Source organism: Salvelinus fontinalis, chromosome 15 (genome assembly GCF_029448725.1).
Source record: "Salvelinus fontinalis isolate EN_2023a chromosome 15, ASM2944872v1, whole genome shotgun sequence".
Classification (NCBI taxonomy): domain Eukaryota; kingdom Metazoa; phylum Chordata; class Actinopteri; order Salmoniformes; family Salmonidae; genus Salvelinus; species Salvelinus fontinalis.
In genome coordinates this window covers 39833151-39850218 of record NC_074679.1, presented here as the reverse complement: position 1 = coordinate 39850218, position 17068 = coordinate 39833151, and the positions used below count along the sequence as shown (strand labels likewise).

General features: G+C 44.1%; 2 protein-coding genes across 3 annotated transcripts; one reads left to right on the top strand and one right to left on the bottom strand.

The window, feature by feature from the left end:
- The first annotated feature begins 445 nt into the window (after positions 1 to 445).
- LOC129811980 (cathepsin B-like) lies at positions 446 to 5750 on the top strand. Its single transcript, XM_055863802.1, has 9 exons — positions 446 to 573; positions 3059 to 3273; positions 3503 to 3617; positions 3694 to 3809; positions 3921 to 4006; positions 4114 to 4260; positions 4381 to 4497; positions 4607 to 4735; positions 4829 to 5750. The coding sequence occupies exons 2-9, from the start codon at positions 3065 to 3067 to the stop codon at positions 4900 to 4902; spliced, it is 993 nt and encodes a 330-aa protein (XP_055719777.1). The 5' UTR covers positions 446 to 573; positions 3059 to 3064; the 3' UTR covers positions 4903 to 5750.
- Positions 5545 to 15559, bottom strand: LOC129811981 (cell growth regulator with EF hand domain protein 1-like). Of its 2 annotated transcripts, none has more exons than XM_055863804.1 (6): positions 15146 to 15559; positions 14585 to 14690; positions 13972 to 14043; positions 8086 to 8156; positions 7883 to 8007; positions 5545 to 7553 (listed from the first exon to the last, which is right to left on the bottom strand). In XM_055863804.1, exons 1-6 carry the CDS (start codon positions 15195 to 15197, stop codon positions 7146 to 7148), a joined length of 834 nt encoding a protein of 277 aa, XP_055719779.1. In that variant the 5' UTR covers positions 15198 to 15559; the 3' UTR covers positions 5545 to 7145. The 2 variants fall into 2 exon arrangements, with proteins under 2 accessions (XP_055719779.1, XP_055719780.1); XM_055863805.1 differs by having other exon boundaries at positions 15161 to 15555.
- Positions 15560 to 17068: the final 1509 nt, after the last annotated feature.

The following is a 17068-nucleotide window of genomic DNA, read 5'->3' as shown; positions in this document are numbered from 1 at the left end:
ACTAGGCAAGTCAGTTAAGAACAAATTCTTATTTACAATGATGGCCTACCAAAAGGCCTCTTGGAGGGACGGGGACTGAGAATAAAAATAAATTAAATAAAAATATAGGCCAAAACACACATCACGACAAGAGAGACAACACAACACTACATAAAGAGAGACCTAAGACAACAACATAGTATGGTAGCAACAACATGGCAACAGCCAACATGGTAGCACCACAAAACATGGTACAAACATTATTGGGCTAGAACAGTCTGTCATGTAGCAATAATTTCGGTTTGAAATTGTGCACATTTCATCTCGCCTGAATATACCCCCTACTCATCATAGTTGTTATAAATAAATAGGCCTATAGTAGTTACATCATAGGCCTATTGCATCAATTTACTCGTTACCAAATCTAATGTGCATCTGCAGGAATCACGAGGGACATGAACGCGAGAGGCTCATGACAAGTCACGTGATTCCCCGGATTTAAACGTCAGATTTGGGAACGCGAAAGCAGTTTAATTAAGAAAGGTGCATGTGTGGTGTAATTGGTCTTCGGTACACCTGACAAGCAGACAACAGGTAACGTATCTGATTTCACAACTTGAGGAACGTTAATGTAGCTACAGGAACTGGCAACAGCGTTAGGTAATTTACGTTAACTACTGTAGGCAACAATAGCTAAATGTAGCTACACTAACGTTAATTCGCAAGCTAGCATGATTGTGCTCTTGGATAAGATAACAATGGATAGATAACGTTAGTATTTATTTCCTGATATACATTTTGTTGTGACACACAGATCGATATTAATGTTACTTAGAATGACTAACGTTATGCAGTTTAAAACGCGGCGGTGTTTTTGGGCGGTGTGTCTGTCAGCCAGCTACGTTACTTTCAAAGTGACAGTTCTGAAATTGGTTGATGGCAACCTGATGCTATTCTTGTCTCACAACTTGTTTTCGATATACCCGTGTGCGTGTTATGAATTGTGCAATGACAATCTGCAATGACTGAGAAAGGTCTTGAGTTATCTAAAGGTATTTTCTGAAAGGGCTCGGATAAGTTCCCTACCCTATGTACTATGTAAGCAACATGTCTGGGCTGGTATGTAACGGAAATCCTGGTTTCATTGTAAACAAGTCTGATAGCCCTGGACAAGAACTTGAAAGCCAGACAGTCCCTTAGTAATTGAATCTCAAAGTTACTCTTGTGGTGTCGGAAGTCCAGTGATCTGAAGTACACGGGCCAACCCCATTTCATATGCAGTGTTCTTCACTCCTGTCCTGGTCACCCTGTGTACAGGCATTTGTCCAAGTCTAGCCAAATACATAATTCAACCAACTAACTTAATGTCTTGATGGTTATTTGATTGAGTAGCTAGCTCAATCGTGAGTGTTGGTGTTTAGCCAGAGTGAAATCCTGTACATACAGGTTCTATCTATATACGGTTATATGCGGTTGCTGCAGACCGACCAACCTTTGTCAGTTAATTTTCCATGTGGTGAGGTTAGTGATTCATGTCAAAGCATAACAATAAGTCACTGCTGAGAAATACTCTATCCATTTCCTCTGTCGGTACAATTTGTGGTACGTTCCAACAGGAATCCGTTCTAAAAAACGTCGTAAATAACAAGGTTGGTAACAAACAACAGCATACAAAGTTGTATAGCGGCAGAATAAGATACCGGGTAGGGAGTGGGCTATTTAATCACGTTTTCACTCACCACGTTTATTCCCGAAAAAATGTATGTCCTCACTGGTAGCCAATGGAAAAACAATTTAAAAATAAACTACGTGGTGAGTAACTATTCGGCAGCTAGTTAGCTAGGTGAATTGATCATTCTACTTTGCATGCCTTGTCTGTTGGCATCCTTGTCCATTACGAAGTTTTTGGAACAGATTCCTGTTAGAACGTTCCACCCTTCATGAATGTCTGTTCTGACCAGTTAGAAGTTCAGGTGTTTTCCCCTTACTAAACGTTACCCTGTTTATCACCTTTTGAGACTAGTTTAGACGTGGTTGGAGTTACCCTATCCTTGACCTACTGATGGAAGACATGGTGCTGCCTTATCAATTTCCAGTGGGATAGCTTGTTGCACCAGTCTCAGACAGGATGGAAACACAATGTCTTATAGGCATGTAGCAATACCCCTAACTTTCATCAAGTCAAAAAAAATGAAATCTGAAAGTCTTGGTGATTTCATATGTTCCTCTACCATACGACCAGTGGTCCTGTGCTTTAGAGAAGTTATCCCTACTGGCCCTGCCTATTGAGTAGAGGCAACCATCTTTAGGGAAGTAGTACTTGGCTGCCTGCCTGGCTGAATCTTGTCTATGCTGAGTTGAGGAGTCATAGGCAGTTATGTTGTTGGGGGGAATTTCCTGTTGAACTACTTACCATTTTCTACATGATTTTACTGCTGACTCATGCCTGCCATGTGACTTCAATATTGCACAGCCCCCCCCCCCCCCCCCCCTCTTACCAAGAATGACTGCAGTATCAGAACCATGCACACACCCTCTCCGCCCTGGTATTGATCTGTGGGCCTGAACCAAGTTTATTTATTTTTTCCCCTCCAGTTAAACGGAAGACCTCTTTCTGTCCTCTTGATCTGATTGTCCTGAGTGGTCTGTTCTGTGGCCTTGCTCTTTTAAGAGCTGCTTTAGTTCAGCTCAAGTCTTTGTGTCCCTGTATGACTGCATGCTCACGTCACAACACTTGTGACTACCTGACACCAGTCTGCAGGTGGTAGGTCTACATGTGGTATTAGCTTTGTTATTAACCAGGCGATTACGCACCAAACTTGTGTTGATTAGGGCCTAGCCTTCACCGTTACAAGGATCACGTGGAGAGACTAGTCTCTTTCTACAGTTGGTGGGACAATTCCTGTCGACTTCTCTGTAAATGTGCCACAGTCCACATTTACTTGAGTCTAATTTCCACCTGTGGGTGTCTAGATACTGGGTTGACTTCATCTGGGCACGCAAATGTCCAAAACTACATTGCCTTACTCTTCTTTAGTGTTTGCACTCCAGTTCCCATGATGCCTTTATGTCCTTACAGGAAGTGATGTTGTGTGTGGTGTTCCTGGTGCTGGTGTCTGGGCTGTCAATCAGCTGGGCCCGGCCCCGCCTACCTCCGCTCTCCCACGAGATGGTTAACTACATCAACGAGGCCAACACTACATGGAAGGCTGGCCACAACTTTCATAATGTGGACTACAGCTACGTCAAGAGGCTGTGTGGCACCCTGCTCAAAGGACCCAAACTCTCCACCATGTGAGTGTCAGTTGTGTGTGGGTTGTATTGAGGGAATGTACTAGCTAGTGTGTTTGTGCTGAATCGAGAGACTGCAAGAAGGTAGTGAAAATGGATCAACTTCAGGTTGATTCCGCCAACACTACACAGTAACAGTACACATGTTCAGTCTTGGTCCTCTCCTGTTATTGTCTGTCTCCATGGCTGTCTCTCTGGAGGGTTAATGACTGTCTTGTTCTCGCCTCTGTAGGGTGCAATATACAGGGGACATGGAGCTGCCTAAAAACTTTGACCCCAGACTGCAGTGGCCCAACTGCCCCACTCTGAAGGAGGTCAGGGACCAGGGCTCCTGTGGCAGCTGCTGGGTAAGTACAGACACGGACATTCCTGTGACTGATCCGTGAAGTTGAGTGCGTGTTTGACGCGCTTGTTCCTCTGAAGGCGTTCGGCGCTGCGGAGGCCATCTCAGACCGCGTGTGTATCCATAGCAACGCCAAAGTCAGCGTGGAGATCTCCTCTGAAGACCTGCTCAGCTGTTGTGAAAGTTGTGGCATGGGGTATGTGCATACAAGTGTTTCTCGTTCCCCTGCTCTGTGCCCTGGGGTTGCGCAAGGAATCAAGAGGTTGGTGGGATTTGTGCGCTTGCATTGCTAACTGTGTGTTCTTAGATGTAATGGTGGTTACCCCTCTGCTGCGTGGGACTTCTGGACTAAAGAGGGGCTGGTCTCTGGAGGACTCTACGACTCTCACGTCGGTGAGGAGCGCGCACTTTATCACTGCTTTTACACAGTCCTCCCTACTCCATCCTCTCTGAGCATCATGTGAAACACACTTACTCTTCTCTGTCTGGTCTCCTCCCAGGTTGCAGGCCCTACTCAATCCCTCCCTGTGAGCACCATGTCAACGGCACACGGCCCCCCTGTAAAGGAGAGGAGGGTGACACCCCACAATGTACCAACCAGTGTGAGCCCGGATACACACCTGGCTACAAGCAGGACAAGCACTTCGGTAAAGACACCTGCTTAATATATTACTTTGAAAATGAGTGATTTTTAATCTGTACTGTTGGTGTATTCAAGCAAGGCTCTGGCCCACGGAGATGCACATGCCCTCTCTCCTGTCCTCTAGGTAAGCGTTCGTACAGTGTGCCCTCTGACGAGAAGGAAATTATGAAGGAGCTTTACAAGAATGGGCCCGTAGAGGGTGCTTTCACTGTCTATGAAGACTTCATGCTCTACAAGTCTGGTGAGGTCACGCACTCATTTTCCACTCTTTCGCTCTCATTTACCCACTCACTTTCCACCACATCAAACATTTTTCTATTTCTCACACCCGAACACTTATCTCTCTATAGGTGTGTACCGGCATGTCTCTGGCAGTCCAGTAGGAGGTCATGCCATTAAGATCCTGGGCTGGGGAGAGGAGGGGGGAACTCCTTACTGGCTGGCTGCTAACTCCTGGAACACTGACTGGGGAGAGAATGGTGAGACGCTATCTGTTAACTCTGGTCAAATAAGACCTCACCTATTGTCGATGGCTTTTTCTGGTATCTAATGTGTTTTCTCTCCTGTGTCAGGTTTCTTCAAGATCGTGCGAGGTGAGGACCACTGTGGCATCGAGTCCGAGATGGTGGCTGGCATCCCTTTGTAACCATGACACCGGCAACGGGATGTGATGAGAGGGATGGCTGCAGATGTGCCAGTTTCCTGTCCACTAGACGGCGACCCCCCCCCCCCCCCCCCCAGGCAACTCTGTAGTTCCAAAATAATTTAAGAGAACTCCACCCTATCAGAGGGAAAGATGGAGCTACTACCATATTGCTCATACCTGTCCTATTCTGATTTGCTTATCAGATCTGAGTAGTGGCTAGGGTTCTATTTGGACCACGGCTTAGTCTGTTTTTAGTTCAATGTTTATTACTTTTCTCGAACTACAGGACAGAACACTGCTAATGTCTGTGGTACAGCGTTTTACCTATGGCTCATGTTACATGTATGATCGGTTGGCTCTGGGTCTGTCACACTGGGTGTCTCTGTAGTGGCTTCCTCTCCTTGTATCTGACAACACAGGATGGGTGAAGGTAATATGGAGGATCACTGTGAAGTATATGCTTTCACCTGTCCAGTTGTGTGTTGTCAGTGCAGGGAGAATAATCCACTATAGACTATTGAGACTGCCCTCAGTGAGTGAGTATGATGTTGCCAGTGATGGCAAGGTCACTAGCTGTGCAAAAATACTTCTGTCCTGGTTTGCACTTAATTATGCTTTTTAAAGTGTTAAATATTTTCTAAAAAAAGGGTTTTTCATTCGACGTGATCAGTTGTGCACATTTTGTGTTCTAACTTGGGTCATCATTGAGAAATGCGGATTAGTCTTTTTGTACTGATGGGTTGTGATTCGAATGCTTTTTCTTCTAATGGTTCTCTCCCAACTCTGATCAAAAGTGTTTTGAGATGCTTGAGTTACATGATGAAATAAATCAAAGTTAACATGTTTGACTTGGCCTCAAACTGTCATGTCCTTGTTTAGTGGATCCTTTTCTTCTCACCACCCAGGACTTGTTTTTCTAAACAGCCACCTAATGTTCTACACATGAGTGCCTCTGCATTCTTTGTTTTACTTTGACCCATCTGGTGACTGAATTGTCATTCGTAGGTATGGACCCCTAAGCACTTGAGGATTTTTAATAGTGTAAGCAACATGGTGAAACTTCCACATACTGGTAGCTTAGATGGCAATGTGGTGAATATGACGATATTGCTTACAGCTGTCAAATCCTCTTGGCTCTCCCAAGTGCTTAGGGGCCCAATTGGGATTTGGCCAGTGTTTTGGCATAGGAATCCCTGAGTGGAAATGTAGAAGCAAAAAAGTGAGTGGACATTCCCCTTTTAAACAAGGTGCAATCCGTACCTAGTGACCACTGAGACACTACAAATGTGGCAGTCATGTTGGCTTATATTTAATTTTTGTCATAAATATACAAACCTTCCAATTAATGAAATTTACAGCAAACCAAATATTCATCCCATGTTCCTAAGTCATTGTTAGATTACACTTCTCCCCAAACTGTATATTTGTTTACTCCCCTCATGGATTTTAAAGGAACAAGTGCACACTTCTAGAAGTGTGAGACTAAATTGGGCTCTAGTATTACTGTGGCTGAGCAGGCAACAAAGCAAAAAAATATAATTTGTGCAAATCACCAGATGGCACTTAGTTTATAGGTCTCAAGTGAAAAAGGCCTGGGGTTTTTGACCTGGAAAACGGGAGTAACTAGTCAACAGCTGCTGTGACAAGAGCGCCCAATTCCATGGCTTTTTCCACTGAATTTCTTACACCAAACCACTCCTTTTGCATCCATGAGGGGGAGTGAACAATGTTTCTTAATATTGCACTGGAGGGGAATACTTTTCCTCCAAATATCATTTAAAGGCATTGCGTTTGACCCGTTCATACATGCAGTCCACTAACTTTTCAGATTGTCCATTCCAACATATGGCTTCATTTTCATAGCTTCAACAGATAAAGCAACTATTTACCCCAAAATCAATAAACTGAAGGTCAAACTGTACTATTTAGCAGTGTAAGGTGTATATTTTGGCAAAATACATTTAATACTGAATTATATTCTCACTTGATCTTGTTCGGAAGTGCAATGTGTTGAAATATAACAGCAGCTTAAACAATATGGCTGACATCTGTTTACAATTCTTCTGTACCAAAGACAAATTCCTCAATGTGAAACAAGCCCCTCCCCCCAAGGTAGATGAGGGGCTGTGATTTGCTAACTCTGCTGTCAGTCAAAGGGTTCCTGCTATTGACTGACCCCCTCGGTCTGGACAGAAGCATTGTAGTTGTGTTGGAGTGCTGTTTGCGTGTTATTGTGTGTGTGTTTACATTTCAGGCTGCCCCTGATGAACAGGAGCAGGCCTATTTTGCTCATGATCAGCAGCAGGGGCCTCTGGGATATGCAGTCCTGTCTCCTCTGCCTGTATAGGATGTTCATTGGTCTTAACTTCCTGTCCCACAACTCCTGGCTTTGACTCTTCTTCCTTGGGCTGTTTCTCTACATTCCTCTCCTCTTTCTGCACTGCCTTTTCTTGTTTTGGTTCCTCATCAACTTTGACTTCCACTTGGACCTCTACCTGCTCCTGGGCCACAAGCCCTCCCTGTTCAGGTGCACCCTGGGAGTAGGAGTCTGGTTGTTGTAGTTTGGGGGGAGAGAGTAGCTCAGGGGGAGCTATTAGACCGTCCATGTTTAGATCCTGAGTTTGCAGGAGAAAATCTACCATGTCCACCACCTGGGACGCACACACACAACAACAAAACATTGGCTTAGTGTACATATTCACTAACAAACACTGTACAGTCAACTTCAGCGTTAGTGGAGATTCACTTACAGGTAAAGTGAGTCCAACAGTAACATCTTCATACCGACAACAGTACAGGCTACATTATCTATTTGAATCCTGATACACAACCCTTATATTATGTCCTGCTACCTAGTTGGCCAAACTGACTAAGATCAAGACAAAGTTACAAAATCAGTCAGTACAATAAAGTATGTCCTAACCAGAACACTGAAGATCTTTTTTACAGATGTTCCACACACACACACACACCCACTCACCGGCTCAGCTGACTGTTCTCCAGGTGCATTGTGGGAATTGTATTCAGAGAGCAGCTTCATCATCTCCAGGCCATCCATGTCACCGCTGCGGTCGTAGTCATGGAGACTGAACAGGAAAAACACCTCTGACCAGCAGGAAAGAGGAAGATGTTGATTCATTATTTATGTCAGTGATTGTGTGTGTGTGTGTGTGATGTGTTTACCTTGTTCCCAGGTGCTATCTGGTCCTCCCTGTCCCTCCTTCAGGTTGGCCTTGATGTAGCTCTGCAGCAGCCTAACACATACACAGAGGTTAGTTACAGTTCACAGAGGTTAGGGCTCGGGATAGAAGGTTCAACCTCAGGCCCACCTGACTGGGTAGCACGTTACGTCGCTGTACAGAAAGTACCACTGTAATCTAGTCTCAACATGTCTCAAGGTTTTACAAACAAGCTCTCTGTTCCCTCCCTGGTGTGTTCCGTGTACAGTAGGGTTACATATCTTCCCTGTATTTTTCAAATGTTTAATCCTGAGAATAAATCCCTTTTCTCCCATGTAAGCAGGTATTTTCCCACCCAAACCGGAAGTGTCATGTTAAAACATTACGAACACCTTCCTAATATTGAGCTGCACCTCCCCCGCCCCCTCCTCTTGCCCTCAGAACTGCATCAAATCATCAGGGCATGGACTCTACAAGGTGTGAAAAGCGTTCCACAGGGATGCTGACATGTTGACTAAAATGCTTCCCCCAGTTGTCAAACGAGAAATGGTTGAGCATGGAAAAACCCAGCATTGTTGACACAAACCGGTGCACCTGGTACCTACTACCATACCCCGTTCAAAGGCACATAAATCTTTTGTCTTCACTCACCCTCTGAATGGCACACATACACAATCCCCTGCACCAGCATCGCATGTTCTCCCCCAGCTTCATGGATTGAACGAGGTGCGTAATTCCAGTAATTCCAATACCGTAACTAGTACAAAGTCACAATTATAGGCTAGCGAATTTAATTAAAAAATATATTGTATATTGTCCTTATCTTCATCATTGTGATGACATGCTTGAATAATATAGGACTAGAATAAGATGCAGACGGCTTTAACTTCTCTTTTAACAAAGATTGAATGGTTATGGGTCGGAACAAATAACTGCTATAGCCTACCGCCATCCCGAGTTCTCTATTCTTTCACTCGCCGTGAGTTCTACTGGCTGCTGTATTTAACAGTCAGCAAACAAGAGCTTGTGTCCCTTTTCTAATAGTCTATTAGTATAAGATTTTTTTGAATTAAATCCAGCAAGCTATAGTCTAGCTTTTCCTGGGACTCCAAGAGCTAGGACCCAGCAGAGTGAAGGTGTGTATTGTGCAAGAGACAGAGGCTATAAGTTAGAAGCTTATGCATAACCCATCATTCATTAGCTAAATGTAAGGCTAATACTGCGTTGAATGTATTACCTGAAACAGGGTAGGCTAGAACATCTATATACATGTAACGGATGTGAAATGGCTAGCTAGTTAGCGGGTACGCGCTAGTAGCGTTTCAATCAGTTACGTCACTTGCTCTGAAACCTAGATGTAGTGTTGCCCCTTGCTCTGCAAGGGCCGCGGCTTTTGTGGAGCGATGAGTAACGACGCTTCGTGGGTGACTGTTGTTGATGTGTGCAGAGGGTCCCTGGTTCGCGCCCGTATCGGGGCGAGGGGACGGTTTAAAGTTATACTGTTACATACACAGTACCCTGAGTGTACATAACATTAGGAAAATCTTCCTAATATGGAGTTGCACATACTTCTGCCCTCAGAACAGCCTTAATTCGTCGGGGCATGGCCTCTACAAGGTGTCGAAAGCGTTCCACAGGGATATTTGCCCATGTTGACTCCAATGCTTCCCACAGTTGTGTCAAGTTGGCTACGCTGCCATCCCATTGGGGAGGCAGCGTAGCCTAGTGGTTAGAGCGTTGGACTAGTAACCGAAAGGTTGCAACATCAAATCCCTGATCTGACAAGGTAAAAATCTGTCATTCTGCCCCTGAACAAGGCAGTTCACCCACTGTTCCTAGGCTGTCATTGAAAATAAGAATTTGTTCTATAACTGACTTGCCTAGTTAAATAAAGGTAAAATTAAAAAAATCACACAGATGCTCAATTAGATTGAGATCTGGTGGCTGGGCAGGCCACCGCAATAAGCTCAATTACGTGTCATGTCTTTGGAATCATCCCTGGACAATCCTAAACTTGTAGCATTGGGCATTATCCAGCTGAAAAAATCTACAATGATGTTCAGATATCCCGTGGCATTCAAACGTTGCTCCACTTTTATCAAGGGGCCCAATGTATGGAATAAAAACACACCATCACCACCAGCCTGTAATGTTGAGATGAGGCATGATGGATGGATGTACTCATGTGGTTTTCTCCATACCCTAGTCGTCCTATCAGTGTGAAACAGCAGGAACCAGGATTCATCAGACCAGGCAATGTTTTTCCAGTGTCCAGTGTTTTCGTTCCTTAGCCCACTTCAACCGCAGTTTCTTGTTTTTTGCTGAAAGAAGTGGAACTCTGTAAGGTTGTCGGCTGCCACACCCCATTCGTGTCAAGGTAGGACGAGTTGTTCATTCTTTTATGGGTCTTTGGGCACCAATGTTGTACTGGACTGTCAGTTGACTAACTGTAGCCCGTTTGTTGCTCTGCACAAATTGTGACAGCCAGCTTTGTCCTCTTTCATCAATGACCCGTTTTCGACCACTGGTCTGACGTTGGCTGGATGTCCTTTGGGTGGTGGACCATTCTTGATACATATGGGAAACTGTTGAGCATGAAAAACCCAGCAGAGTTTTTGACACACTCAAACCGGTGCGCACGGCACCTACTACTATAGCCAATGTTTCCTCAAAATGTTTCGTCACTGAGCAAATTTCAGGTCTGCTGAGCGCAAGCTTGAATGTTGTGAAAATTCTGTGCAACTTCCAGTGCGCGTTTACTGTGAACACTGAGGCTGTACCCACTTGAAGTTACAGTTTTAACAGTGGCCAACTAGGCTACTGTGGATATTTGATCATAATGTAGGCCTTCCAGAGTGCCCTACCATAAGAATCAATGGAGAAAATGCATCCCATGACATATGAACATGGAAATAGCTGTTCTATCATTCAGCCTACAGTAGCAGCCAATGTATGGTGTTCAATGTACAGTAGACCTACATTCCATGAGGCTTTAAAAAAAACATGCAGGGCTTGACATTAACCTGTTTATCCACTTGTCCTTCAGACAAGGAGGTGACTGAAAATGGTGTTGTGTTGTTTGATGCAAGAAACCACCTTATAAAATCAAATGCATTATTGTTCCCATACCATTATTACAGAGAATCAGACAAATTATGCTGCCCTCTGCCTATTGGCTACTTAGCTTATTCAAGCCTGTCACAAAATACAACACTGCCCCTTTATGACAAAAAAAGCTCTTTACCTGACTTGCTTTTCAAAGATGTCTAGAAATGTACACATTTTGTGCTCTTGTAGGCAGTCACTACCCTATTGCAGACAAGAAGTTATCTATAACCAGGCTAATAGCTCACTAACTAGGATATAAGCAAAATGTGCACACATGGCTACATGGCTTTGATCTGTAAACACAGTACAGTTCAAGTAAGAGCCATACATGGCAATGGGCCATTTGCATATAGGTCTACTGCAGCTCTGATTTGTTATGCCACACTGGTCTGGGCTGAGTCGTGCGCAATAGACTCCTACTCCGAAATCTCTTGCATAGTTCGTTTTGTTTCGGGATGTTGCAATGAAAGCGGATAATATTGCGCTGATTTGATCACTATCGCCACAGTAAAGGGAAACGTTGACGAGTGTGGCTGAAACAGCCCGAATCCGCTCATTTGAACGGGTGTCCACATACACTATTTATACAAAAAGTATCAATCTTGAACATAATTATCTATTTTGGATGCAATTTGAATGGAATTAATGGCGAGAGAGAAAGCGCTCGCGGGCGCACTGACTTAAAAGCAACGATATTCAAGCTATATGCTGTTTTAAAACTCTGCAGCTGAAATTAAATTTGAAAAAAGCTGACCCCTGAAAGCCAGATGGAGATGTGTAAATTAGATGCAGATTCAGTGCTTATAGACTATTAAATGTAGCATAGGCTATGCTGCAGCACATGTAGGCCTACCTGTCACAAGAAGAAAAAAAGTAACCATGATGAGATGATACATGCATTGTGAACTGGGCTTCATACTGAGATGCCCCGTCTGTCCCCACCCGGAGTGATGATGATTGACCATGTAGATAGCAGAGAGAAGTCCGTAGACAAGATTTAGACATTGCACATCACTTTAAAAGTTCCATTTCACATCATGCTGTTCGTAGAAATAATTTATTATAATTTACCGGTTTCTCGCAGTTATTTATCCCGGGAAAAGGGAGTGGGTTCGGGCTGAAATCCGCTATTCAACCCCTAGTGTACAGTTAGCATGCCCTTGTGCTCGCTCACCTGTCTTAAATCACACAGTAGGCCTAGTCAGTGGCAGCGTGTGAGCTGCATATAAATTGAGGCCTGGACAGATCACACACCTAGACAACCTTTGACCTTTTACAGAACACAACTAAATGGGGTAATTGTGTAATAGCAGAAACTATTTCAGTCATTTGTTTGTTCATTTGTTTGTTCAACCAGATTGCGACTCTGACTTAGAATATGTGGACAACTACAAATACCTAGGTGTCTGGTTAGACTGTAAACTCTCCTTCCAGACTCACATCAAGCATCTCCAATCCAAAGTTAAATCTAGAATCGGCTTCCTATTCCGCAACAAAGCATCCTTCACTCATGCTGCCAAACATACCCTTGTAAAACTGACCATCCTACCAATCCTCGACTTCGGTGATGTCATTTACAAAATAGCCTCCAAAACCCTACTCAATAAATTGGATGCAGTCTATCACAGTGCCATCCGTTTTGTCACCAAAGCCCCATATACTACCCACCACTGCGACCTGTATGCTCTCGTTGGCTGGCCCTCGCTTCACACTCGTCGCCAAACCCACTGGCTCCAGGTCATCTACAAGACCCTGCTAGGTAAAGTCCACCCTTATCTCAGCTCGCTGGTCACCATAGCAACGCCCACCCGTAGCACGCGCTCCAGCAGGTATATCTCTCTGGTCACCCCCAAAACCAATTCTTCCTTTGGCCGCCTCTCCTTCCAGTTCTCTGCTGCCAATGACTGGAACGAACTACAAAAATCTCTGAAACTGGAAACACTTATCTCCCTCACTAGCTTTAAGCACCAGCTGTCAGAGCAGCTCATAGATTACTGCACCTGTACATAGCCCATCTATAATTTAGCCCAAACAACTACCTCTTTACCTACTGTATTTATTTATTTTGCTCCTTTGCACCCCATTATTTCTATCTCTACTTTGCACCTTCTTCCACTGCAAACCAACCATTCCAGTGTTATTTTTTTTTACTTGCTATATTGTATTTACTTCGCCACCATGGCCTTTTTATATATAGTTTTTATTTATTTATTTATATATATATTTTGTTTGCCTTCACCTCCCTTATCTCACCTCACTTGCTCATATTGTATATAGACTTATTTTCACTGTATTATTGACTGTATGTTTGTTTAACTCCATGTGTAACTATGTGTTGTTGTATGTGTCGAACTGCTTTGCTTTATCTTGGCCAGGTCGCAATTGTAAATGAGAACGTGTTCTCAATTTGCCTACCTGGTTAAATAAAGGTGAAAAAAAAATAATAATAAAAAATAAATTGTTGTGAAAATAGGCAGTCATACTGGCAGCATAACACTAGTCAGGTTTACAAAAAAGGCAAACATTATAACAGCATCATAAACGTGTGTTTGAACATAGCTACAAACAGTATCTTATCTGTCTGGGAGACACATCATAACACCTACTCAAAGTCCAGAGCTGATGCTGTGAATTAACATAATTACATGCCCCTGTCAGATTAAAGGGTTAAAGTAGGGCTGGAGCAAAGCCCTGCACACCCAGCAGCTCTCCTGGAGGAGGGTTGGCCTGATTAAACCCTTTATTGTGTAGAGTTAATTAGTTAGTAAAAGGTGCCACTCACCTGCGCTCCTCGTCTCCAGAGCCAAAGGGATTGGCCAGTGTGAGAGGGGGAGGGGCTCCTGCTGACTCTACTCTGTGGGACAAATACACACACAGAGACAGAGACAGAGAGACTGTTGTGATAACAAATACTTTATGTTGGTTTTATTAATAGGATTGAGTGCAGGGAAAGATTACCTTTGACCTCTACCTGAGGTACTATATAAACAGGCTCACTCGGAACTCTGATCCCTATTTCTCCTCTGTTGTTGTTGTTATCCCCCAGGAACAGGATGTGATGTAATTCCCTTAACATCATACTTCCTGTCTCTGTTATTCCTATATGACCTCATCGTTTTTTTGTTGTTGTTTTTTTAACGTCAGGTGGCATCACTCCTACACAACGCTAGTCCCTCAGTGCTGGCTGATGGCTGAATGCTGTCAGGGGCGCTACACATCATGTTGTCTGACTGGCTCACCAAATAAACAAAAAAAGAAAGAAAGACAAAATATACCCAAACCAACAGGAAACCTAAACCTGCTGGAAAATCCATCTTGGTTCACATTTAAAACTTGAGGCCAAACCCTATACTTTCGATGTGTGTGTGTGTGAGTGCGTGTGTGTCAGGGCCCACCTGCGGTCCCCGGGCACCTGTGGCGCAGAAACACACTGGTGCGCGAGTAGGAGCAGAAAAAGCACACCCGTCACCAACATGTCAGCGCCAGTCTCTAACGATGCACCTGCAAGTACGAAAATAACCGGGGCTGTCATTCTGCTCCGACATTAAACATTTTAGGCGTATTGTAACATTTAGGCCGTTCATTTTGCTATTCAAACATTTCTGAATTATGTTCTGGAAGATGTAACTAAGGCAATAACCGTAGGCTATGAGAAATAATGTATGCTTTCAGCCCATCAGTTCTGCATCCGTAGGAAGGCCAGACGAGCGTAGGCTATTTTACAATTGCAGTGATTTGGCATTTGTGTCCAACGTTGAATTATTAAGCGGTATCAATAATAACATACAGTAGGCCTAGTGATTTAAAACATCTCCATTATGACTACAGCGATAGCTGTGATGCTAATGTTGCAACATTGTATCCATCTGATGCTACAATGGTAACGTAGCAATCTCGCACTCAAAACGTCTGTCAAATAAGTTATGATGCATCGTTTTAAATAGTTGCAATCTTACATTGCCATATCCTACCTGATGGCCCGTTTGACGAGTAGACAGAGAAATGCATGCTAACGTCGTGTTGCAAGTTGAGGTTGTGATTTCATAGCGGGAGATTCTACCGTTCAGCCCTCCCGGTAATATTTGCACTGCGCAGCGGCGAGAGCGAGTCATCGGTCGAATCATTTCAATACATCCTTATTTTCTTCCTTTCCTTCAAGTGTTCACTGATCTGACGTAACAGCAGAGGTGGACGATATATGGGGGGAAGGATGTATTTTGAAAGTATTCGAACTGGCCCACGGGATCTGTTTTGGTCAATGACTGGGTCCACGTGGAACTCCGGGCGAGGAGAGGACGTGTCCTGGTCAGTGCGGTCTCTCGCATTCTCTCAATTTCAATTTAAGGGCTCTCTTTCCGCCCTATACTGGCGATGCCACGTATCTGCAGCTGACTAGGCACGACTCAGTCGGGGAGGGAACGACGGGAGAGTGTGTGTGTGCAGCTGCGCTGCTACTGTTCTGTAGTGTAATTTCCCCCTGCCCCTCTTTCTCGTGTAAGCCTATGAACGGCACTTTTCTACATGGATTGTGAGCATGGATGTCCCACGCTACCGAGCAAATGGTGCACCGCAGGGCGCTCATCCTCGCCAGCCAGCAGCCGCTATACAGTAGCTCACTTACACATTCTCACATGCAGACTACATTGGTCCAATACCTACTTTTCATCGTTATAACTGACATGACAACATTCACCTTCATTTATAATGTTTCTTTTGACTACACAGATACGAATTTCCCGTTGGAACAAATGGATTGTTTTGGAAAATATAGTCTACTTGTCTCTCTCTCTCTGTTGGAAAAGCTTGGTGCAGTAGGGTGTGGCTGCTTGGTCAGAGAGTTGGAGCAATGATTAGTCCAAAGGGCGATGTATAGCGAGTATACAAAACATTAAGAACACCTGCACACTCCATGACATAGAATGAACCAACTGAATCCAGGTGAAAGCTATGAACCCTTATTGATGTCACTTGTTAAATCCACTTCGATCGTGTAGATTAAGGGAAGGAGACAGGCTAAAGAAGGATATTTAAGCATTGAGACATGGATTGTGTCTGTGTGCCATTCAGAAGGTGAATGGGCAAGACAAAATATTTAAGTGCCTTTGAACGGGGTATGGTGGTAGGTGCCAAACGAACCGGTTTGTGTCAAAAACGGCAACGCTGCTGGGTTTTTCATGCTCAACAGTTCCATGTATATCAAGAATGGTCCACCACCCAAAGGACATCAAGCATACTTGACAACTGTGGGAAGCATTGGAGTCAACATCCTCTTGGAACCCTTTTGACACCTTGTAGAATCCATTCCCCGCCAAATTAATGTTGTTCTGAGGGCAAAAGGGGTGAGGGGACTCAATATTAGGAAGGTGTTCCTAATGTTTGATATACTCAGTGTAGGTTTGTGTGTGTGTTTAACCACATTATTGTAATGTTCCACTGTAATGATTTGTTTTCACCACTAGATGGCAATATTGTCTTACTAGCAGATTTCCTCCCAGCGCTGTTGTCTCTCACTTGATATGGAAATAAAGTTTGTCTGACACACTTTCCATATTTTGGACCTCTCTTTTCTTCTGGGAATAATGCAAACAGAGGAGAACGAGAGAGGGAGGCGGCGAGGGAGGTAGGTAGGAAATAAGAACATGTGGTATAAGGAAAGGAGAGAACAAACAGAGGGCCTCAGTCTCAAATCGGGGAGAGTGAGGCAGAAATGGAAGGATGGTGAGAGGTATGGATGGAGAGCAGGATAGAGATGAAAGTATTGGGTAACAGCGGGGAGCAGAAGACAATCTCAGCATGATCCCTGTGCTGGAGCGCCAGATTGGTTGTCAGGGAGAGGCTGACACGCACACACGTACTGAGGCAAGGGCACAGACACGACG

Coding starts and splice junctions, on each gene's coding strand:
- LOC129811980 (XM_055863802.1), top strand. CDS start 3,065: ATGTTGTGTGTGGTGTTCCTGGTGCTGGTGTCTGGGCTGTCAATCAGC. Junction 3,810..3,920: donor TGTGAAAGTTGTGGCATGGG/GTATGTGCATAC, acceptor GTGTGTTCTTAG/ATGTAATGGTGGTTACCCCT. Junction 4,498..4,606: donor CTTCATGCTCTACAAGTCTG/GTGAGGTCACGC, acceptor ATCTCTCTATAG/GTGTGTACCGGCATGTCTCT.
- LOC129811981 (XM_055863804.1), bottom strand. CDS start 15,197: ATGCATTTCTCTGTCTACTCGTCAAACGGGCCATCAGGTAGGATATGG. Junction 8,157..13,971: donor TCTGGAGACGAGGAGCGCAG/GTGAGTGGCACC, acceptor TGTATGTGTTAG/GCTGCTGCAGAGCTACATCA. Junction 7,554..7,882: donor GAGAACAGTCAGCTGAGCCG/GTGAGTGGGTGT, acceptor TGTGCGTCCCAG/GTGGTGGACATGGTAGATTT.